Source organism: Ovis canadensis, chromosome 11 (genome assembly GCF_042477335.2).
Source record: "Ovis canadensis isolate MfBH-ARS-UI-01 breed Bighorn chromosome 11, ARS-UI_OviCan_v2, whole genome shotgun sequence".
Classification (NCBI taxonomy): Eukaryota; Metazoa; Chordata; class Mammalia; order Artiodactyla; family Bovidae; genus Ovis; species Ovis canadensis.
The window spans coordinates 64,371,457-64,394,841 of NC_091255.1; the positions used below are offsets into that span (position 1 = coordinate 64,371,457).

The following is a 23,385-nucleotide window of genomic DNA, read 5'->3' on the forward strand; positions in this document are numbered from 1 at the left end:
GGCCTATTTTTCAGCTTCATTACTTCACAGGGTTTATAACCCGCTGCAGAAAATGTTTTTGTGTGTACAGTTCAAACAAACAGTTTTTCTATTCCCTCAGTTGGTATCCTGTTGGGACAAGCCAGGGCTGATGAGAGGCAGCTCCCAGGTGATGATGACCTCAGGGAAGCACCAGCAAAAAGAATGTATGTGTGCGGGGGGAGCTCTGACCTGCAGGCCAGATGCACAGGCCAACGGGGAGCAGGGGTGGCCTGGCAGGTGGCCCAGCCAGCTCCTTACCCCAGGGCTGACGCCTCTGACACAGCAGGGAGAAAAGAATGACAGGAGAGGGGAGTGAAAGGGCTTCTGTTGCGAAAGCAGCTCCATTTCACAGAGGTCTTGGGGCCCTGCCCAGCAACCCTTCCTCCCCACATCTGATGGCTGGCTCCCCGCACCCAACACTAATCTTCCAGCTGAGATGCAGGGAGGGGCCAAGGAGGGAGGAGACCCTTGAGCAGGCCCTGAGCGGGCAGGGGTCTCTCAGTCTTCTGTGATTCTAGGGCCCAAGCCAGGGGCTCCCCTCCAGTTCTCTGCACAGGTCCCCCACCCGACATTTAATCTATCCACGGCCTGCATCCGGGCCCACACCTCCACCTGGCCCCCGTCACAACTTCTCTCCCAAGGCCCCTCTTGCCAAGGTTCCAGGAAGCATGGGGCCCGGCAACCTGTGCTGGGGGCAGCCCTTAGGGCATGGGCTGGGCCACCTGGGAAGAAGGAGGAGCAGGAGGGACTCGGAGAAGGGGCGAGCAGCTCTCCAGAACTGTCTGGAGGGTGATGGAGAGAGATCACACGGGAGGCATCCAGGCTGGACTTGAGGGTCCAGTGTCTTGAGCTGTAGCAGCAGCAAATAGGCAGGCAGCTGAGCCAAGCCAGTCACCACAGACCCGAGCTGGGCTCAGACCCACCCTCCTGGGCCCCAGGGGCTCTGGTCCCCAAGGGAAAAGTTAGGAGGACCAGCTCCTGGATTCTGCTTGTTGGAAGGAACCCTGAGTGTTTGGCGGCCAGCCTCTGAGGTCCCAGCTCCTGGTTGAGTCCTGACCTGCAGAGCCGGGATGCCTTTCGGGTCAGGCCTGCTGGGCAGTGCTTCACCCCAGCCTCTGGCGAAGCAGCCAGACATCCCCTTCCTGGGCTGAGGCAGGACTCACTGACTTCCGGGCTCAGAAGCTGGTCACACAGGTGAGTGACCCCGGGGTTCAGACGCTGGTCACGTACATGATCTCGACACGCAGCCGCTTCTCGGGACCATCCATGTCCTCTGTGGTGAGGCCCTGCTCCGGGGCAGCTTCTGGGACGGCTCCTTTGACCTCAGCCCACGGGCCCTGCCGCTCCCTCTTTCCCAGGACACAGAAACTGCCGCCCATGAAGAGGGCGGCTGAGATGAGGAAGAAACTTGACATGTAGAAAACGTAGCTGAAGTCGTCGGTGGCATCCAGGAGGAGTCCTGGGGGCACAGAGAGCAAGTCAGGTCACTGCCCGGGACTGTCGGCTGCCTGCACCCCCTAAACCGTGTGCTTTGTGAGGGCTGGGGTTCTGTCCCTGCCGCCTCCCCAACACTGGCTGGTACCTCACTGGCATTCGTTAGGTATTTGTTGAATGAAAGGAAAGAGAAGCAAACCAGCCCTGGCCCAGGCAGCCAGTCCCCAGGCCGGAACAGCTCTTCAGGGCATGGTTCCTTCACCCTCAGTGGCAAGTGGCCAAGGACTCCAGGGCCAGTGGCGTTTGGAATATCTGCTCAGCCATGCCCTGGGCCCTCGTCAGCTCTCCCTGCTCGTCAACCCTGGAGATCTCCCTTGAAAACTGGAACTCCCAGTGCCACACTCAGAGCAGGGAGTCCCCGTCACCTGACTGTGATAAGCACGCTGCCTGTCAGCTGTCCACCCCACCCCCAGCACCACAGGCTCCACACACACCCCTTTACTCTGAATGTCACACACTCAGCTTCCAGCACGGCCACTCCAGTGGGTCTGTACTTCCGTATCTGTTTGCTTCCCTTCCAGCACGAAATCACCACCATGATCGCAAAGCTGCCTCTTTGCCCTAGTCCTCGACTCTTCCACCAGAGGCTGAGCCCTGAGTGGTGGGGACCATTGCTCCATGTTCAGCCCTGCCCACCCGGTGACTGGCACAGGGGGCGGGACAGTTACAGTGGGTGTTCTCATCTGCATTTTGCAGATGACACTGTGGCTCACAGAAGGAACGTGACTTGCCGAGGGCCCTCAGGCAGGAAGTTGGAGGAGGAGGGTGTTAACAGCAGACCCGACACGTACATAGCTTCTACCACATGCCAGGCTCTCTACTGACCTCTTTGTGGAATGACCTGTGATCCTCACAAACCAGCCTATGAGGTATATTCTACTGTCATCCCCACTTTGCTGATAAGAGAACAGAGGCACAGAAGGGAAGACAAAGAACTGCGGTAGGTCTGGTACCGAAAGCCTTATTTTTGACTGTACCATAATCACCAGCTGGGGAACAGGCTGTGGCCAGTCCCCCGAGGTGATCGAGAAAATCACAAATAGGGGCTTCCCTGGTGGCTCAGATAGTAAAGAATCTGCCCGCAATGCGGGAGACCAGGGTTTGATCCCCTGGGTTGGGAAGATCCCCTGGAGAAGGGCATAGCAACCCACTCCAGTATTCTTGCTGGGAAAATCCCACTGACAGAGGGGCCTGGCAGGTTTCAGTCCATGCAGTCTCAAAGAGTCAGACACGACTGAAGCGACCTGGCATACACATACCCCGCCCAGGCCATCCCCCGCTTGCCCTCCACTCCCAGGGCCTCACCAGCCAGCGGCGGGGAGATGAGGATGGAGATGCTCTCCAGGATGGTGAAGAGCCCCAGGGCACTGGAGAACCGGTCCATGGGGACGATGTCCATGAGGACCTGGAAAAGCAGGGCACCGATGCCGCTCATGGACACGCTGTACACCAGGCAGTAGCCCACCAGGACCCGGAAGTCGGCCGACGCCACACACACCAGGTTGGTGAGCCCATTGAGCAGGGTCGCCAGGCTGAACAGGTACTTGCGGTGGCCCGCAAACTCCCGGCGGCCTGCCACCAGCCCAGCCATGGGCCGCAGGAAGATGTTGCTAAAGCCGATGACGGAGATGAGCAGGGCTGCCTTTTGTTCGTCCACCCCGTGCCGAATGGCGTAAGGGACCAGGAAGACGTGGGGCAGCGGGAAACCCATGATCATCCAGACAACCCCCAGCGTGTATACGCGGTAGCCCACGTTGTCCCGCAGGACGTCGAAGGCCAGGTGGCGCCGGATGGCCCGGCCACATGCCACCAGGCAGCCTTGCGAGGGTCTCTTGGAAGGTGAGGGGAGGCCTTCTCTGGCCTCTGGGGTCACGCTGGCAGGCACAGGCTTCACGACAGCCCCGCAGACGCAGCAGTGGAGAAGGACCCCGCCGAAGATGAGGAAGGTGCCTCGCCAGCCCAGGTCCTCCAGGAGGTAACGGGAGAGCAGCGGCCAGAGCGTGATGCCTAGGGAGACACCCGCCGAGGCCAGCGCGTTGGCCAGCACCCGCCAGCGGGTGAAGTACAGTCCCAGCACGGTAATGCTTGACTGAAAGCTGAAACACATGCCCAGGCCTGCGGAGGGAGAAGGGGGGACCAGCTCCAGGGCGCGCCCGGTGTGGGGACCCTGGGGTCACGTCCCAGGTCTGTCTTCGTTCCGTTTCCAGCCCAGACCCACTTCTAGGCACCTAGGGGTTTCAGATGGAATCAGCCCACCACACCACCTCCCTGGAAGCATCTCCCCTCCCAAGGCTGCCGGGGGGGTACACCTGTTCCCATGGGCAAGGCACCAGGGGATGTTCAAACGCCTAAATTGGGTGAAGTCTCTCCCCTGCTTAACACCTTCCAGAGACTTTCCTTCACATGGAGGAAAAAAGCCAAAGTATTTACTATGCCCTGGAAGGCTCTACACGGGCTGGCCTCTGGCCACCTCTGGGTGCCATCTCAGGCCGCTAGCCATGATAAAGCCCCATTGGTTTCTTTCTCTTCCTCTGGACACCAAGCTCCCACTTACTGGACATGTGCAGCTGCCGTTCCATCTGCCTGGAATACCCTCCCCCCCAGCTCGCTCTCCTAACAGCTCAAATGCCACCGCCCCCACCTACTCTGCACAGCTGAATGTGCAGGAAAGCTCACCACCGCGCCCCGACCACCGGCCTCAGAGTGGCTCTTGGGTCTCCCACGGTGCCACTGCTGTTCCATCAACCGTCTACTCTCCCTCACTCTTGCTGACCCCAAGCCTTCCTCTGTGCACCCCAACCCCTCTCCCATCACTCTCAGCTGACCAACTTTCCTTCCCACCGGTAGCAATGGACAGTCCATGCTCCCAGACAAGGGCGACCCTCCACTTCCTCCCTGCAACCTGTCTGCTCAAGGCACATCCCTCCAGCAACTTCCCTCTCTCCCAGCCACATCCATTTTCTCTTTACTATTAATAGATCATTCTTCTCCACTGTGATTTCTTCCGTGAAAACAAAACTCTCTCTTGACCCCAGTCTCTTCTGGATAACGGCCCATGTCTCTGCTCCCTTATATAAAAATTTCTTGGAAATCCTATCTCCACTGTCTTCAATTTCCTCCTTCCTGTTCTTTTTTTCAGCCACATTGCATGGCTTGGGGGATGGCAGTTTCCAACTCAGGCCACGGCAGTGAAAGCCCAGAATCGTCCTAGGGCACCCGACTAACTCCCCTGTTGTTCTCTTTTGAACAAATCAGACTTTCATCCTTACTCTGCTCCAGAATTATCAAGGCTACCACCCTCTACATTACAAAGCCGCAGATGGAGTCTGATGTCGGCTCAATCTGATCCATCAGTGGCTTCACGGTCCCTCCCTCCTCCTCCTCGTCCTTGAGCGCTTTCCTCACTTCCTTTGTCAAGAAACCACTCTCCTGGTTCTCCTTCTACCTCTCTGTCACTTCTTCCTGCCCAGGCCGTGAACCACTGGAGTGTCCATGTCCTGGGCCCCAGACCCCAGTCCTTATCATCCCTCTTCCCTCGTTCCCTTAGTGACAGCAGGGTGATAACCTCATCTCAAGACCTGAATACCAGGGCTCTCAGGACTCCCCAGCTGGCCACTCCAGCTCAGGGCCAGACCAGGTGTGTCCAAACCTGAGCTTCCCACCTGCCCTTGAACCTGCTCTTCCCCTAGGGTCCCCATCGTAGTTAGCGGCCACTCCACTCTTCCATTCCACCCTTGGTGTCACCCTTGGCTCTTGGGTCACCCTCGTGTCCTTCTCTGTACCTCACCTGCAATCCTGAACAAGACCCCTTCCCTTTGCCTCCATCATACCACCCTGGTTTAAGGTTGTAGCTGCCGCCTGGCTGAGCGATGACAACTGCTGTGTTGCTCCCAGCCTAGCCCCCTACGGTGTGTTCACAATACCACAGCTAGGGTACTGCCTGCATGCATGCTTGCTAAGTTGCTTCAGTCATGTCTGACTCTTTGGGACCCTATGGACTGTAGCCCACCAGGCTCCTCTGTCCATGGGATTCTCCAGGCGAGAATACTGGAGTGGGTTGCTGGGCACTCCTCCAGGGCCTCTTCCCCACCCAGGGATGGAACCCGTGTCTCTTACGTCTCCTGCACTGACAGGTGGGTTCTTTACCACTAGCGCCACCTGGGAAGCCCCCAGGGTAGTACCTAGTTCTTCACAAATAGTGGCTGGATGACATCTCTCTGCCCAAACCCCTCACAGGGCTTCCCATCTCACTACAAAGCCTTTGAGCTACCCTATCTGGCCTTTTCCCCTGCGGCCATGCCGCCCCCGCCCCCCACCTTCTTGACCTTTGTTCACAGGCTTCTACCCTATTGGGCTTCCCTGGTGGCTCAGCTGGTAAAGAATCCACCTGCAATGTGGGAGACCCGCAATGTGGGAGACCTGGGTCCGATCCCTGGGTTGGAAAGATTGCCTAGAGAAGGGAACAGCTACCCACTCCAGTATTCTGGCCTGGGGAATTTCATAGGCTCTACAGTCCATGGAGTCGCAAAGAGTAGGACTCCTTCACTTTCACTTCTACCCTGTGTCCTCAGTGCTCCAAGAGTATTCCTGGGCCTTTGGTCTTGCTGCTCCTTCTGGTATGTTCTTCCCTGGGAGCCTGGTGGCAGATGCCTCACCTCCTTCTGACCAAATGTCACCTCCTCTGCAAAGCCTTCCCTGACAGTTCTGTTGAAAGCAGCAAGCTGGGACTTCCCTGGTGGTCAGAGTTAAGACTCCATGCTTCCATTGCAGGGGGCGCGGGTTCCATCCCTGGTCCGGTAAGCGAGATCCGACAAGCCTCAGGCACAGCCAAAAAAAAAAAAAAGCAGCAACCTCCTCCAACCCTGCTGTATCTTTTGCACTGGCTGTTTTAGTCATTTCACCTCTTAACTTGTCTAATCTCTGCCCAACCTCACCCGAACGAGGACACTACAGCATCAGCAGTCCTGTCTTCTCGGGCACTTGTCAGGATTGACCCTCGTTACTTATCTGTTCATTGTTCGTCTGCCTCGAGTGGCTGTGAGCAGCCCCAGAAGATTCAGAGCTTTGCTTGCCCTGTTCACCACATCTGGCCCTTTTCAGTCTCATACCCAGTACCTACCCAGCAACTCTCGAAATGAAATGACAGTCACCTGTGATGAATCCTGCCGTGAGGTAGAGCTGGCCGAGGGTGCGGCAGAAGGAGCCGGCCACCATGCCCAGGCTGGCCAGCACGCCGCCCAGCATCATCGTCGCTCTGCAGCCAAAGCGTCCCACCAGGATACTACACAGGGGGCCTGTGGGGAGGGGGCAGATGGCAGGTGACAGCTGAATGACGAGGTCAGAGGGAGGGAGAGAACAGGCTTGGGAGGGGCTTCCAGGAACAACTAGCAGGTGGCTTAAAGGCTTCCCTGGGGGGCTCAGTGGTAAAGAATCCGCCTGCCAATGCAGGAGACATGGGTTCGATCCCTGATCCGGGAAGATCCCACATGCCATGGAGCGACGAAGCCCATGCACCACAACTACAGAGCAATGAAACTGTGCTCTGCAGCCCAGGAGCTCAACCACCAAAGCCGACAGACCCCGGAGCCTGTGCTCCGCGATGAGGAGCCCCCACTCGCTACAACTAGAGGAAAGCCTGCAGCGCAACAAAGACAGCACAGCCAACAATAAATAATAAATGCGTGCGTGCTGTCACTCAGCCACGTCTGACTCTTTGCAACCTATGAACTGTAGCCCGCCAGGCTCCTCTGTCCATGGGATTTTCCAGGCAAGAATACTGGAGTGGGCTAACATTTCCTCCTCCAGGGGATCTTCCTGACCCAGGGATTGAACCTGGATCTGCTGCGTCTCCTGCACTGGCAGGTGGATTTTTTCACCACTGAACCACCCGAGGAAGCCCTCAATTAAAAAAAAAAAAGGCACAAAGCAGAAGCCCTGGAACGCATACGCCTGGGTTCTGATCCCCACCCTGCTAAAGACCGGCTACAGGCCAAGCAAGGCCAGTCCGTTTCTAGGCCTTGATTTCCCCCTGCAGAGACTGAGGGGTCAGGCTGGGTGATGTCTGAGCAGCTGTGAGGTGAGGTGCTGTAAATATTCAGTTTGACCCTGACCAGGATTCCCAGAGGTACAGACTAAGGCCCTTCACTGCACTGACCAGAGGCCACATCCATCTGGGTGAAATCGTGACCTGGGTGGATGCCCCTCGCAGGGGTTGGTCTCAGCGGACCACAGTCCCAGGGCGGTTACATCACAGGGAGCACCTCCAGTCCTCATTCCCCTCTCCCCCATCCTCAGGAGGACTGGCCACAGCCCTCCCACCATCCTCAACCTGTTCAGGGTGGGCAGCCCAGGGCCTCGGGCTACGCTGCGCCCCTTGCTCCAGCCTCTGGAGAAAAGTGTGTGGGGTACCGTCTCCCCTCCCCCATTCCCTCCAGCCACCACCAAAGTCTTGCATCGCTGGATGTTTGGCTTCTGATGGAGAAGGGCCTGTCCTCCCCCACCTCTACCCTGAGCTGCTTTCTCATCAGTGCAGACCCGGAGTAGAAGTGAGCCAGCCCTGGCAGGCTGCTCCTTGACACCTCAGAGGGCCCCATCTGCCAAATACCTTGCCCCAGCCCGCCCTACCCCGCCCTCCCAAATACATACCATAGAGTTTCTCCAGAGTTAACGCTCCCAGAGTGCAGCCAAAGGGACAGAGAAAGTGTGTGTGCACACGCAATGTGAGTTTGGGTGCTGGGTGTGGAGAGAGGGTGTGTGGGTGTGAGCCAGTCTGAGTGTGAGAGTAACAGAGGAAGTGAGCGGCCCATCCTCAAAGGTAATCAAGGAGAGGCAGCCACAGAGGGAGAGGAGAGGCTTTGAAATGGACATGACCGCTGACCCACACATCCTTCCCACCCCCATACTTTGACCTGACTTTGGAAAGGTGACATTGGGGAAAGCCCTGAGTCACCGTGTGTGGGGCGGGGGCTGGGACGTGTGCCAGCTTAGCTGAGATAGCAGAGGGTGCTGGGGTGGGGCACTGGGAGGCAAATGCTCCCTCTGCATGGGCACGGTTTCTTCCCCAAACTCACTCTACAGCATGGGTAAGGCCTCGGATACTCCGTGCTGGCTTGTCTTCATCTCTAAAATGTGTGGGTTTTGGGGGTACTTAGGATCAAGGATAGTTGCAAGTTAAAAATCTCCATAATACTCTGAATGAGCATGGCCTAAAGGTGCGTGTGTGTGTGTATGTAAGACAGACCTATAGGAGTCCTGGGCTGGCCGGAATGTTGGCATACCTCCTGGGCGTGAGTCTGAAGCTGGCTGGGGAGCAGGGTCCCCACTGAATGCTCGGTTCCTAGTCCCTGGCCCAGACCCCTCTCCAGTTGCAGCAAAGGAACCATCTGAGATTCACACTTCTGCCCATGCTTGTTGGCTGAAAGGTTGTGCAGTCTGAGCCAGGCCTGGCTTTGCTCCTTGCCCTGAGCCCATGCCCCAGTGAAGGTGGCTTCTATCCCAGTCTGACTTCCCTCCCGGTGCCGGTGGAGGGCGGGGAGATGGATCACCTGAGACAGGCAAACAGGGGTGAGGAGAGCCCGGAGGGCTGTCAAGTCGAGCCCCCCCCCCAGAGGTCACTGCCCATGGAGTCTCCCTGGAGAGCTCCCAGGAATGGGGGGGCAGTCCTGTGAGCCCAAGGCTATTGTGGAGAACCCACCCGGGCCCCTTCTCTTTCCCTGGGGTCAAGGTGAGCCCTTCACATCCCTGGAGAAGGCAACCAGGAACTGAAGGGACTGCCCTCCATCTCCCCCGCCCTCTGCTTCCTGGTGAGAGACGGGGTTCTTGCACTGCCCCCTCTTGCTCCTGGGGTCCTTCTCCAGACCTCTGCTTCCTGTCCTGAAGCCCCGATGAGGGCAGTTTCCACTGCCCAAGCTCTCAGACCTGGCTGGACTCTGTGATCTTCTCTGCAACCTTGTGTGGGAGGTGGGCAGCCTGGGGCTGCTGGCTGTTACCCCCAAATGGCAGAGGGAAAAACTAAGGTTCCAAGAGATCACCCCGCGGGAAGCCTCGCTGTTCTGTGGCTTGTGCCCCCGCACTCTTATGGTCTGGCTCGATCCTCCCACGCTCATCAGGAGGACCGGCTTTACATCCTGGGGGCCTCCCTGCCCTGTGCCCCTCCCCAGCCCAGTCCAGCTCAGCCCAGCCCAGCGCCACAGGATCCTGGGTGCGGGAACTGGCCCTGCTGAAATCAAGATGACATCCCAGGAATTCACAGCACCAGGCGAAATCTATGGCCCCAGAGAGAGGGACCCAGGAGGCCGGAGAGGTTGTGGCTTCCTCCCTTCCCCCCGAGCTCCTTCTCATCCCTCCCCGCACCCCAGCCCACACCCGGTCCCTCCCCACCCTGCTCACCCCCTGCGTGGAGCATGGCTGTCAGGATGGAGGGGAACCAGGAAGTCTCGCTGTTGCTGGCCCGGAACTCACGCTGCAGTTCGGTGAAGAAGATGCCGATGCACGTGGGGAAGCCCAGGGTGAGGCCCTGCGTCACCACGGAGGCCAGCAGCACCACCCAGGCCCAGCAGCCCTCGGAGCGCTCCAAGGCCTGGGGCATCCTTGGCTACGAGTGCTGCAGCCACAGCCTAACCGCTGCCCGGGTCACCTGAGGAAGGGACAGAAGGGAGCTGCCGGCTGGCCCCGGCCTTCCTGCCGCCACCCCTGGGCGGCTGGACCCGTTCCTTCCTCTCGCCCGGCACCGGGTACGGCAGAGGGGCGCCACCCCCTGGGAGGTGGCCAGAGGCCCACACACTGGCCTTGGCATCGCCTTTCCCCTACTTCTCAGAGCCAGCCTGGCAGGAGGGACAGGAGGGGCCAGCAGGTGAACCACTGTGGGCCCGAGTGGGCGGGCGGAACGCTTTCTAGCTGTGCCGTCATCTAGGGGTCAGCAGGTGGGACTGCCTGGCCCTGCCGTGGCCACGCACCCGCCAGGACTGCCGGTGGCCGCCTGGAGCCACTCAGTCCCGGTGCCACAGGCGCACGGTGACACCTCTCCAATGTCCCAGCCAGCCTTCCCGCTTCCAGCACCCCGGGCACAGCCAGGCTCCCTGTCAGAGCCACGGTGACAGCCGGGGAGCCAGTGGGCGGGGGCCGCTGAGTGGGCAGCTGCTGCACAAAGCGCGCCACGCCACAGCGCCCGAGCGCGGAGCCCGAGTCTCCCTGCAGCGCTGCTGTCACGGCGCTCACGGCCAAGAGGCCCCACACAGTCCCAGAGAGAGGCCTGTCCCCGCGCGGGCTTCTCTGAGCACACACACGGCACACACACACACCACACCACACACATCACACACACACAGACACACTGCACACACACACAGCACACCACACACATCACACACACAACACACCACACACATCACACACACACAGACACACTGCACACACACACACAGCACACCACACACATCACACACACACAACACACCACACACATCACACACTGCACACACACAGCACACCACACACATCACACACACACAGACACACTGCACACACACACAGCACACCACACACATCACACACACACACAGAGCACATCACACACATCACACACACAGACACACAACACACCACACACATCACACACAGCACACAGAGACACACATCACACACACACTGCACACACACAGCACACCACACACACCACACACACACAACACACCATACACATCACACACACAACACACCACACACATCACACACACACAGACACACTGCACACACACACAGCACACCACACACACCACACACACACAACACATCATACACATCACACACACACACAGACACACTGCACACACACACAGCACACCACACACATCACACACACACAGACACACTGCACACACACACAGCACACCACACACACACTGCACACCACACACACCACACACACAGCACACCACACACATCACACACACACAGACACACTGCACACACACACAGCACACCACACACATCACACACACACACAGAGCACATCACACACATCACACACACAGACACACAACACACCACACACATCACACACACACACACAGCACACACACAGAGACACACATCACACACACACTGCACACACACAGCACACCACACACATCACACACACACAACACACCACACACATCACACACACACAGACACACTGCACACACACACAGCACACCACACACACACTGCACACCACACACACCACACACACACAGCACACCACACACATCACACACACACACACTGCACACACCACACACACACAGCACACCACACACACAGCACACCACACACATCACACACACAGACACACAACACACCACACACAGCACACCACACACATCACACACACAGACACACTGCGCACACACACAGCACACCACACACATCACACACACACAACACACCATACACATCACACACTGCACACACACACAGCACACCACACACACACACTGCACACACCACACACACAGCACACCACACACATCACACACACACAGCATACCACACACATCACACACAGACACACCACACACAGCACACCACACACACAGACACACAACACACCACACACAGCACACACAGACACACATCACACACACACTGCACACACACAGCACACCACACACATCACATACACACACACTGCACACACCACACACACAGCACACACCACACACACACAACACACCACACATCACCCCACACATACAGTACACATACACACAGCACACACATCACGCACATATACCACACAACACACATACCACATACTACACAACTTACACACACCACACGTAACACACATATAACATACAACACGTACAACACACAATCACATGAATACATAGAAAGGTGCACAAGCACATACAAAGAATACAAACATACATAACACCCGTGCATACACAGTCACACAGGAATGTGTAGAAAGATACCCATTCACACAGATGGGCACAGTTACACACACAGACGTGCACTTACGTAGGTACACACACAGACACATAGACACACACCAGACAGGCAGAGAGAAACACACGGGACCACCAGGCACACAGAGTTACATGCAGACCCACACTTACATACAGAAAAACCCAGAGACACAGGGACACACACAGTCACGCGTTCAGGAGGGCATGACACGCACAGAGATACACATGCTCAGACACACACACGTGCAGCAGCACACCCCCAGACACACTCAGGCAAGCCCAGAGACAGACAGACAGGTGCTGCAGACAAACGGACACACACAAACAGGGCCGCGTGCTATGCAGACAAACGCACCCCCCACAGCCTTGGCTCAGTCCCACCTTGGTTCCTCGCCACCACCAGGGTCACTGCCCCCATCATAGAAGCTGCCTTATCCAGGCCTCGACGCCCAGCCCCCTCCCCAGATGAAAAGCCCTTTTCCAGTCCCCTCCATCCTGCCTCTCCCCCTGCTCCCTGGCCCGCAGGGGCCCCAACCTCAACCCTCGCCAGGCAGTGAGAGCAGAGCAGTCTCCGTGAAGCCAGCCATCCCGGGCGCTCCGGTCCCCACAGCCTCCCTCCTTTCTGCCCCAGGCCCTGAAGATCCACGGAAACTCAGGAAACTATCAGAAATAGGAAACACCTCTTCCTGCCCAGCCCAGCACCCCACACCTTCCCCCCAGGCCCTGGAGCTTCAACACAGCACCCAAGCTGGATCCAGCCTAACTGCCTCCTTCCTGGGCTCCAACCCCTAGCCCTTCTCCAGCACAGGCCTCTTCCCTCCCCAGAGGACCCCCAGAGGCCCTGCCACGGTGAGTAGCCCATTCATCCTAGCCTGGGAGAGTGAGTGTGTGAGTGTGAGTGTGTGTGCGTGACCTTGAGTCCTGCGTGTGGGCTAGGAACACCTCTTGCCCTCCTGGCTCCTGCACGTCACACAGGCCCTAGAGATCCCCCAGCCCCGATTCTTCTGGCTCGGCCCCAAGCTTGGGGGCAAACCTCAGATCCTCCTCCAGCAAACTGGCTCTCACTCCTACCAGGATTTCTGTTCCCTCAGCAAGTAGAAAGGCCACGGATGCCACCTGATCCCGCCTGTGAATGTCAAGTCTCCCCACCCTGCTCCAGTGCTCACCCCTCCTCCACACACCCCGGCCCCTCCATCTTCCTGGACCTGCCACTTTCCACTTTCCTCCCAGAAGGGCCATCAGCCTTCCCTCCGGCTGGTCCCTCACCACGGTGCCCCACCCCCAGTACCCCCCCCACGCCCCTTCCGAGCAGCAGGCTGTCTCTGACCAGAGGTGGCAGGGAGAAGGAAGATGGGAGAGGAGACACGTGGGGGCCCCCAACCCCCTGCCCGGCTCTGGTCCCCTCTCCATTGCCCTTGCCTCCTGCCCCTCCACACAGAGGCCTCTGGTGCCCTTATCAGCAATTACTCCTCTGAGCCTCCCCTCCAGTGAACTCTGTCCAGAATTCTGACCTTCACCCTGCACCTACCTTCCCTCAGAACCTTTCAGTGGAGCTGGTTTCTCCTCCCTCCAGGCCTCAGGGGACAATCAGAGCCCAGGAAACCCTAAGCTCATTTGTTCTCTCTTTACCCTGGCCTCTCTCTAGGGGCTGGCTTGCACTTTGGCCTTCTCCAAGGAGGCTGTGCCCTCCCATACAGCCCCCAGACAACTCCCAGGTCACACGCAGAGCTTTTCTCTCCTGTTGGTCCTCCAGCACCCCCTCCCCGAGCCAATTGGTCGCTCCTCGGGAACTCGGTTGCTGAGATTCCAAAATCCTCAGCCAGAGAGAAGTCCAGTCGGTCCTTCAAGAGTCAGCCCCAGCGGCATCTCCAGGAAGCTATGCTGACCCCCAACTCTAAGGCCCTTTCCTGTACTTCTCTCCTTAATAGTAGTTTTCACACCAAACTGGAGTGGATCCTTCCGTGCTTATTGCTGTCACCTGCATTTCTCCTCCCACTTCTACACTATGAGCAGGGAGGGACCTGTTCATAGCCGCCCACCTGGCCTCCACCTGAGCCCAAAAGGTAATATCAATGTGACTCACCTGTGCTCCTCGGGGGGGCAGGCAAGCCCAGGAACAAGGGTGAGCTGGTTTCCGGGCAGGCAGGTCCATTCCAGAAGACTCAAGCGGAACAGAGTAGCAGTGTGGGCTCTGGTTCCGCCTCTGCCCCGGCAGAGAAGCTGTCTTCCCTTTGTACCTGGAACCAGGAGTCATGATCACCCCCTGGCATGCAGTTGGGGCAAGGAAGGAGACAGGGCTGGAGATGCTTCACTCTCACTTCCCGGGACTGGAGGTGAGCAGCTTGCCACGGGAGCTGCTGACCTCAGTCCTCAGGGACCTGCTGCCCAGAGAGAACGACCATCCTCATGCCAGGTGACCCAAAGCTGGCTGTGTGGACGGAAGTTCAGATGACATCTCCTGTCCTTTTCCCATGACACACAGTGCCTGGTCTGTTTTTTAGGGCTTCCCATCTTACGCCAGGAGACTGGCCAGGCCCTCAGAATCCATCCCCAGCACCCCCGAGCTTGCAGGTACAGGCAAAAAAGGGCAGTGATGCTCTCACGCAGGGGTCTGGGGTTAGGGTCCTGGTGTGCAAGGGCCTCCCCCTGGACCTCTGCTCTCTTCTCCTGGCGAAGAGCTGGTGAGAGGAAAACAAGGAACCATCACCTTTTCCAACAGTGGAAGGATGGCCAGACCCTGGAGACCCCCTCCCTCCCCAGGCCCCACACCAGGCAGGATGCCAGGCCTGAAGCCCAGGGCAGAGGACAGGCAGGAGTGAGATTCCTGCCCGAGAGGGGAGCAGCCCGAGCCAGCCTGAGCTTGGGGCGGACAAGCCTTCAAATTCCCGGACCTGGCAGGAGCCTGGGGAAGGAAGAAGGCGGTTCCAGAGGTGGGCCAGCTGGAGCCGGTCACCCTCCTCCCTTCTCTGCCTCCAGAGGTGCCCCCACCATCCAGACAGGGGCCCCGGTTGACCACGGCCTGGAAGGGGGATGGGCGAGGCAGCAGAAACCTCATGACCTCTTGCCACCCTGGCACATTCCCTGCCGTCCGGATCAGTTTCCACAGGGCTTGCTTCCCACCCTCCCCCTCACGGCGGATCTCCTCTGGGTGGGGCTTCTGGGACGTCCAGGCGCCGTCCCCTGGGGAGGTTTCAGCCCAGGCCTTGGGTGGTGCCTGTCCCCTCACCCGCCAGGCCGTGGGGGTCCCCAGCCATCCCAGGCTAGAGCGGCCCGCGGGACGCGGACAAGGATCCTCACCCCCAACCGGCGGGCAAAGGGCCCCGGAGGTCCCCGGCGGGGCGGGTCCGCGACGGTGCCCACGGGGACCCCGGCGAGGGAAGACACCTCGGGGGCCGTGGGGGGTTCCCGGGGAGCCTGCTCACCGGCTCGCACGGGCCCGGCGGAGGGGCGGCTCCACTCCCGCCGAGCGGCTTCCTGCGGCCCGGCCCGCCCGCGGAGGAGGCGGCAGGACGCCGGGCGGCAGCAGGGACCGAGGGGCGGGCGCAGGGCGCGGGTGGGCGGGACCACCTCCGCGTCTCCTGGAGCCTGGCGGGAGGCCTCGGGACCAGGCCCGGGGGAGCGGGGAGGCACTCCATGCTTGCAACCTCGCCCCCTCCTCCGAGTGGTCCGGACCACTCCAGCAGCCCCGGCCGGGCTCCCGGCGCCTACGGGCGCGTAGGTACGTAATTAACAAGTAATTGGCGTAGCCCACCTGCTCGCTATCGAGCTTCTTGATTTTCCCGCTCTGATTCCAGGACCCCTGGAATGGAAGGCAGAAAGCGTGGGGTAAGAGACGGCACCTCCCAGCGGCAGTCGCGTAGGCGGCCAGGGTGCAGGATTCCTTCTTGGGAGGCTCTAGCTTCCTCCCAGTGAAAACCTAGAGCTTTGAAGGCCACATCCAGAGGAGGCCGGGCAGGCAGCTGTCGAGGAGCAGAGAAGAGGATGGACCCCCTCAGCCCTGGGAGCGGGTCAGAGGGCCCGCACTTCCTCTGCTCGTGCTCCTCTCCCACCTAGCCAAGCCTTGATAGGTATTGTTTAAAATGTATAGTTAGTGCAAACCTACAGCAATCAAGATGGTGTGGTACTACTGGGTAGATGTATAGATCAGTGAAACAGAATTGAGAATAAGCCCTTACATTTACAGTCAGTTAATTTTCCGTCAGGGTGCTGAGACAGTATAGGGTGGGAAGAATATATAGCTGCATGTAAAAGAATGTGGTTGGATTGCTACCTCATACCGTTTAAAAAACAAAACACAACACTAAAACTATAAAAATTCTTAAAAGGAAGCATAGCAGTTAACTCTTCATGACCTTGGATCAGGCAATGAGTTCTTCTTCGACACTACAGCAAAAGCAGAAGTGACAAAGGAAAAAAAAAAAAAGGTTTGGACTTCTCTGACAGTTTAAGATCTCCGCATGCTGCCTGGTGCAGCCGAAAAGCTAAAAACATTTGTGCACTAAAGGACACCATCAGGAAAGTGAAGAGATAACTCTCAGAATGGGAGAAAGTATTTGCAAATCATATATTTGATAAGGGACCTGCATTGAGAATGTATAAAGAACTCTCACAACTCAACCTCAAAAAGACAAACACTTTTTACAAATACTTTTTACAAACAGTAAAAAGACAAATAATTCCATTAAAAATGGGTGAAATATATGAATAGATATTTCTCCAAAGAAGATATGCGAATGGCCAACAAGCCCATTGAAAAAATACTCAACATTATTATTCATCAGGGGAAATGCAAACCAAACCCTCAATGAGATACCACTTCCCACCCACTGGAATAGTTAACTTCTGGGTGAGTGAGGTAAGAGATACTGTATCGAGTTGTGAGTCATACCTTAGACATCTGTGCCCGTGGTTCCTTTACTTGGCAACAGTCACAGTGCTGGGATTGAGGTTCCCTAGATACAAACCTTGGGAGGAGGGGATTAAGGTTTATCCCATGGTCCCAAAGGGATGGTCTCAGGCTTTGAGAGGTCCTACTCCTGTGTCCTGGGGACAAAAGAGGGTCACACTGGGTCTACACCGTCTGGATACCCCTTATCTCAGCCTGGCCCAGTACTGGGTGGCAGTGGGACAGGAGGGGAGGGGGGCAGGGCACAATCATTCCAAGTATCACATGCACACACGCACAAATGAGGCAGCTATTGAGAATGCAAAAAAGCTACTTAGAACCCGGTGGGGCTGAGATAGGGGAAGATTCAACTTCTCATAGACTTTGAGCCTCATTATGTGCTCATTGTAACAGGTTAGCATATGCTAAACGACACAGATGTCAAGATAGTTCCAAAGCTGACCAAAACAATGGGTGGTGGCCCAGTTCCTGGAAATCCCCGCCTCTACCCCAAAAGAGTTGGATAATCCTCCTACTTGTTAGAAATCACCAACCTATAAAAATGGACAACCCATATACCAGAACCACTCTCACCTTCCGAGAGGGACCTCTCTCTCTGGAACGCGTATTTCTCTAAATAAGCTCGCTTCCGCTTTCCTATGGCTTGTTTTCTGCACAAAGTCGAGAACTCTCACTTGGCACCCTGTCCCAGGAGTCTCACCGGAAACCTGGAACTTGACTATACCTGCCCTGGGTACTCAGAACAGGCTGGGTGTAGCCCTCCACCCCATTTGTGGGTACTCTGGCCCTACCTAGGGACTCAATGCCCAGGGACTTCCTGGAGGCTCTTACCCTCTCTGGAAAAATCAAACTAGGTTTCCCAGGACCCCACTGTCCTCTGGGGAGCCCCACTCTAATCTTCGACCTCTGCTCAACAAGATGAGACTCAGAGAGCTGTGGGCAAACCCCCTCCTCCATCCCAGACTCTGGGTACTTCTTCAGAATAAAGCTCCCACCAGGTCGGGGCATAGTCACTGGCTGCAGAGCTCAGAACTAGGGTCTGTGACTCCCACAGGTCACCCTTGCAGCCTTCCTCTGTGACTCTGCCCCAGGGGTTGCTCTGAGGGGGCAGCCTGGTCACCGGGCCCGGTTTTGTTAGAGCATATCACAGCTGTAAAATGAGAAGTGGGTGACCAGGGACTCAGAGAAGCAAACTGAGGCATCTGCTCAAAAAGAGAGGGAGGCAGCTGCTCAAAGTCATAAACCTTTAGGAATTAACTCTAAGTAGTCAGTAGTTGGGTTCCCTGGTGGCTCAGTGGTAAAGAATCCGCCTGCTAGTGCAAGAGACGTGAGTTGGATCCCTGGGTCAGGAAGATCCCCTGGAGAAGGAAATGGCAACCCACTCCAGTATTCTTGCTTGGAGAATCCCATGGACAGAAAAGCCTGGTGGGCTACAGTCTATGGGGTCGCAAAGAGGCAGACACAACTTAGTGACTAAACAATTAGTATTGAATAACCAAATTGCCACATATCACTAAGAACACCATGTTCTGCTGCTGATCTGCCAACCCTGCCTGAGATCTGCCCGGTTATTCCATTCCCTGAAACACTCTGTCCTAATGATCTTTTTTTTCAAATAACAAAAAACGTGGTCAGCCCTTGGTTGACTTGCATGTGTCAACTTAGAAGCCCCTTCCTCCAGGAAGGCCTCCCAGACCTCCCATGTTGAGGCCCTAATCCTGCCGAGTGTTGTGTGTCTCCCACACTAAGTTCCCTGAGCCTTTGGGAACTTTCTTGCCCAGTTGATCAACATTGCCCCAGCCCTTAACACAGGGTGTAGCATAGAATATAACAATATTGGTCACCATGTGTGGAGGAGGTTCTAAGTACTGTTCAGATACTACCTTACTGGCTTGGTGAAGGAATGGAGTATTGCCCACCCCAAGTCAGTCCCTCATTCCAGGATCTTAGGATCCTTAAAAATATATATATATATATTTATTGATCCTTTAAATATATATATATATATATATATATATATATATAAGACCACACTATGCGCAATTGGGGATCTTAGTTCTCCAACCAGGGATCAAACCCATGCCCCCTGCTTTGGGAGTCTTAACCACTGGACCATCAGGGAAGTCTCTAAAAATATTTTAATTTTTTAGAAGCTCCAGGATGGGATGCTGGTCCCTCTGCCCCTCTCTCTGGGTCTTGGCCTGTGCTCGTGACCCTGCGGTCTCCTTGGCATGGACAGAGTGCCCTCTGCTGGGTTAGTGGGGACAATCCATCCAGGCTCTTCTGGACGCTGCTGGCACTGGGCCCCTCGGCACCTTCCTGTTCGCGAGCCCCTCCCCTACTCCACCAGCTCTGTTCCTTTTCTACCTTCTGCCTGTCACCCTCCTCTGCCTGTTTGCCCTCCTCTGCCAAGGCCTGTATCAACTTGTCAGCTGGTCCCAGAGGCCTGGGCCATGCCACCCGGCTCGCTATATCCCCCAAAGATCCTCCTAAACTTGAATCTGAGGGGCCAAGTCTCTCCCAGGACTGACCATAGCTGGAGACCTAATGTTGGGGTACCTAGTACCCCAGCCTCCCCTCCACTCCAGCCCCCTCACTCTTCTCAGCTTTCTCCTCTCTCTCTCTCTTTTTTTGGGGGGCTGCATTGCAAGGCAGGTAGAACTTCCCTGACCAGGGATTGAATTTGTGCCCCCTGCAATGGGGACCCAGAGTCTTAACCCCTGCACTACCGGGGAAGTCCTCCTTTTGCGTTTCTTACCCAGAGTCTCTCCTCTACGCCACCCCCGTTCTGGAGCTCCAAGCCCTTCTCCTTGAGATTTTCTCACCGTCACCGGAGCTGAGCCTGTCCCTACACTGCCCACAGCAGCTTCCTCTTCCTTCACAGCAGGCCCTTCCTCTGTTCTCTGACTCCATCCCATCCAGGGCCTCCTTCCTTCCCCTTGACTTTCATCTTCATATCCAGCTGAGCTTAATTCTACTGCCTCTTCCCTTTGAGATCTTGCTCAGATGTCTTATCTCTTCCTGAAGCTGGGGCCCCTTCAGGCCCACACAGCTCACACACTGAGCCTTGACAGCTCTCTCTCCTCAGCCTCTCTGCCTGAAATGGCAGAATCATCTTCCCAAACCCTCCCCACTTTGGGGACTTCCTTGGCTGCCCAGTGGTTAAGACTCTCTGCTTCCAACGCAGGAAGCCTGGGTTTGATCCCTAGTCAGGGAACTAAGATCCCACATGCCCCGTGCTGCAGCTTAAAAAAAAAAAAAAAAAAAGCATCTCACTTTTCAGGGCTGCACTGGAAGGCCATGCCGGCTTTGAGTTCACAGGACACTCCGCCAGCACCCTGGCAGGCTCTGTTCTGCACACTTGTATCCCAGTACTCCAGCCCGCATGCCTGACAGCTGGCCCTGGGGATTTGCCTCCTCACCCATTCCCACCTCACGTGCGTTTCTGCACTCAGATGTCACCCCCTGGGCCCTCACTTCACACCCAACACCCTTCCTCTTGGCCCCACTCAGCCTGGCCCTGGAGCCCATGGTTCTCCCTGCCCGGGCTGCCCTGATACGCTCAAAACTGTCCATTTAAAAACAAACGGGGTGGGGACTTCCCTGGTGATCCAGTGGTGAAGAATCTACCTTGCAATGCAGGGGACGTGATTTCAATTCCTGGTCAGGGAACTAAGATCCTACATGCTGCGTGTGGGTCAGGGAAGCCTGCTGAAGCCCAAAACAAAATAAATAAATATTAAAAAAAAAAAAAAACTGGATGGGAAGGGGAAGCTTCCCTGGTGGCTCAGTGGTAAAGAGTCCACCTACCAATTCAGGAGACACGGGTTTGATTCCTGGGCAGGAAGATCCCACGTTCACAGAGCCTGCGCTCGCTGTAACAAGAGAAGCCACCACAGTGAGAAGCCCTCCTGTCACATCTAGAGAGTAGACCCCGCACAGCACAGTGAGAGAAAAACCCCTATAGCAGCGAAGACCCAGCACAGCCAAAAAAAAAAAACTGGGGGTACTTCCCTGGTGGTCCAGTAGTTGAGGCTATAAGCTCCCAATGCATTCAGCCCGGGGTTTGATCCCTGGTCAGTGAACTAGATCCTACATGATGCAACTAAGACCCAGGGCAGTCAAAGAAAAGATTCTGCAAGTAGTGTGGCAGCAAAGCAAAAAAAAAAAAAAAAAATCATGCCATTTCCCTGAAGGCCTGCCTCCCTCTGGGGTGGCCAGAGTGCACCAGAACCACATGCCTGTTCCGGTTCCCTCTGGCCCGCTGGTCCCATCCCTTCCTTTGCTCCAGCCACCTCCCTGCTTTCCCATCACTCTGGATAACCCCTACAGCTTGCAAGGATGAAGGCCAAGTAACAGCCCCTCTGGAACATCCTGGTGGCCCCAGATATGTGCAGCTTTCTGAGAACCTGGGGGAGCCGCCTGCTTCGGTATCTCCAGCACCTGGAAGAGCACCGAGCCAAACACTCAGCAGGTGTTGTGTTGGTTTCCTGTGGCTGTCACGCAAAGGACCACGAACGAGGGGCTGAGGGGGCGGTTCAGGGCGGGGGTGGAAGGCCAAGGCCACAGAACTGTATTCTCTCCCCATTCTGGAGGCCAGAGGTCTGAGATCAAGATGCTTGGCAGGGTCAGCTCCCTCTGAAGGCTCTGAGAGGGAGTCCAGCCCACCCCTCCCTCCCGAATTCTGGTGGCTGCTGGAGATTCTTGGCTTGCAGCTGCATCCCTCTCTCTCTGTTCCATCTTCTCTCTGTATCTGAATGTCTCCACGTCTCTGTTTTCTCTTCTTATCAGGGCGCTAGGCATTGGATTAGGGTCCACCCTACTCCAGTATGTGTGTGTGGCACTCAGTCGTGTCCGACTCTTTGAAACCCCGTGGACTGTAGCCTGCCAGGCTCCTCTGTCCATGGGATTCTCCAGGCAAGAATACTGGAGTGGGTTGCCATTTCCTTCTCCAGGGATCGAACCCGTGTCTCTTGCATTGGTAGCTGGATTCTTTACCATTGCGCCACGTGGGAGGCCCTCTACAGTATGACCCTCTCTTAACTAATGACATCTGCAAAAACCTGTTTCTAGATAAAGTCACATCCCGAGGCTCTGCATGGACATGAACTTGGGGGAGATTTTATTCAACCCGGCTCAGGTGCCCAGTGGGCATTTGTGGCCTGAAGGAGACACCCGTCTTCCGGATGCAGCCCCAGGTCCATCCTCCTCTGAGGGGTCTTCCCTCGTGTTCCTAGGCTGCCCTCTCCCCTGACCCTTATTCTTCCCTTGGAAACTGTGGCTTTTTTTTTTTTTCAGCATTTCCTGCTAAATCTAGAATTTCTGCTGGGCACAGATCTACGCAGAGAAATTTCAGACCGTCATGCAGGCAGGCTGTTGTGTGAGACTGGCATTCAAACAAGCTCGAGCCTCTCCTAAAATGAAACCAGAACAAAAACCTACCCTCCTTCTCTTCATACCCACCTCGGGCTTCCGCCCCCACCCCTGCATAGCCTGACGCCTCCACTCCCCCTCCGCTCTCTAAGGCAAACTTCTGCCCCACTCACCATTCCCACCCCATGAGCTCACATCCAATGAGCACATCTAGTCCTGATCTGCCTGAAGCATCAGACCACACTGGTCCCTCCCTCCTTGAAATCAGCTCTTTGGTTTGTGGAACATCTCTCTCTCCTGGGCTTCCTCTCGTGTCTCTGGCCACCTGTGATGTTTGCTCTTGACGTTTGTTTCTGTTTGTGTGTTTGGATGCATTGAACAGCACATGGGATCGTAGTTTCCTGACCAGTGTTCGAACCCACACCCCCTGCGTTGGAAGCGTGGCGTCTTAACCCCTGGGCCACCAGGGCATTCCCTGCTCTGTCTGTCTTTTTTTTCCCTCTGAGGCATTTTATTTGTATACAGTCCATCCCTAGAAAAAGGACCCAAGGATTTTTTTCCCTCCTGTACGTTTTCCTCTTGCTTCTTCATGGTCCATGATGCCAGCTGAGGTTGTCAGGACAGTGTCAGGACAAATCA

At 56.4% G+C, this 23,385-nt stretch overlaps 1 protein-coding gene across 10 annotated transcripts; it reads right to left on the minus strand.

Annotated features, from left to right (window-relative positions):
• Positions 1–329: 329 nt before the first annotated feature.
• SLC16A5 (solute carrier family 16 member 5) lies at positions 330–20,244 on the minus strand. 10 transcript variants are annotated; one of them, XM_069542147.1, is made up of 8 exons: positions 20,132–20,228; positions 17,356–17,510; positions 16,219–16,266; positions 14,551–14,704; positions 9,904–10,150; positions 6,666–6,809; positions 2,821–3,630; positions 330–1,480 (listed from the first exon to the last, which is right to left on the minus strand). In XM_069542147.1, the coding sequence occupies exons 5-8, from the start codon at positions 10,100–10,102 to the stop codon at positions 1,233–1,235; spliced, it is 1,401 nt and encodes a 466-aa protein (XP_069398248.1). In that variant the 5' UTR covers positions 10,103–10,150; positions 14,551–14,704; positions 16,219–16,266; positions 17,356–17,510; positions 20,132–20,228; the 3' UTR covers positions 330–1,232. The 10 variants fall into 10 exon arrangements, with proteins under 10 accessions (XP_069398248.1, XP_069398250.1, XP_069398246.1 ...); XM_069542149.1 differs by having other exon boundaries at positions 17,356–17,431; positions 20,132–20,208; XM_069542145.1 differs by lacking the exon at positions 17,356–17,510 and having other exon boundaries at positions 20,132–20,244.
• Positions 20,245–23,385: the final 3,141 nt, after the last annotated feature.

Coding starts and splice junctions, on each gene's coding strand:
- SLC16A5 (XM_069542145.1), bottom strand. CDS start 10,102: ATGCCCCAGGCCTTGGAGCGCTCCGAGGGCTGCTGGGCCTGGGTGGTG. Junction 6,810..9,903: donor AGCCATGCTCCACGCAGGGG/GTGAGCAGGGTG, acceptor CCCTCCCCACAG/GCCCCCTGTGTAGTATCCTG. Junction 3,631..6,665: donor CACGGCAGGATTCATCACAG/GTGACTGTCATT, acceptor CTCCCTCCGCAG/GCCTGGGCATGTGTTTCAGC.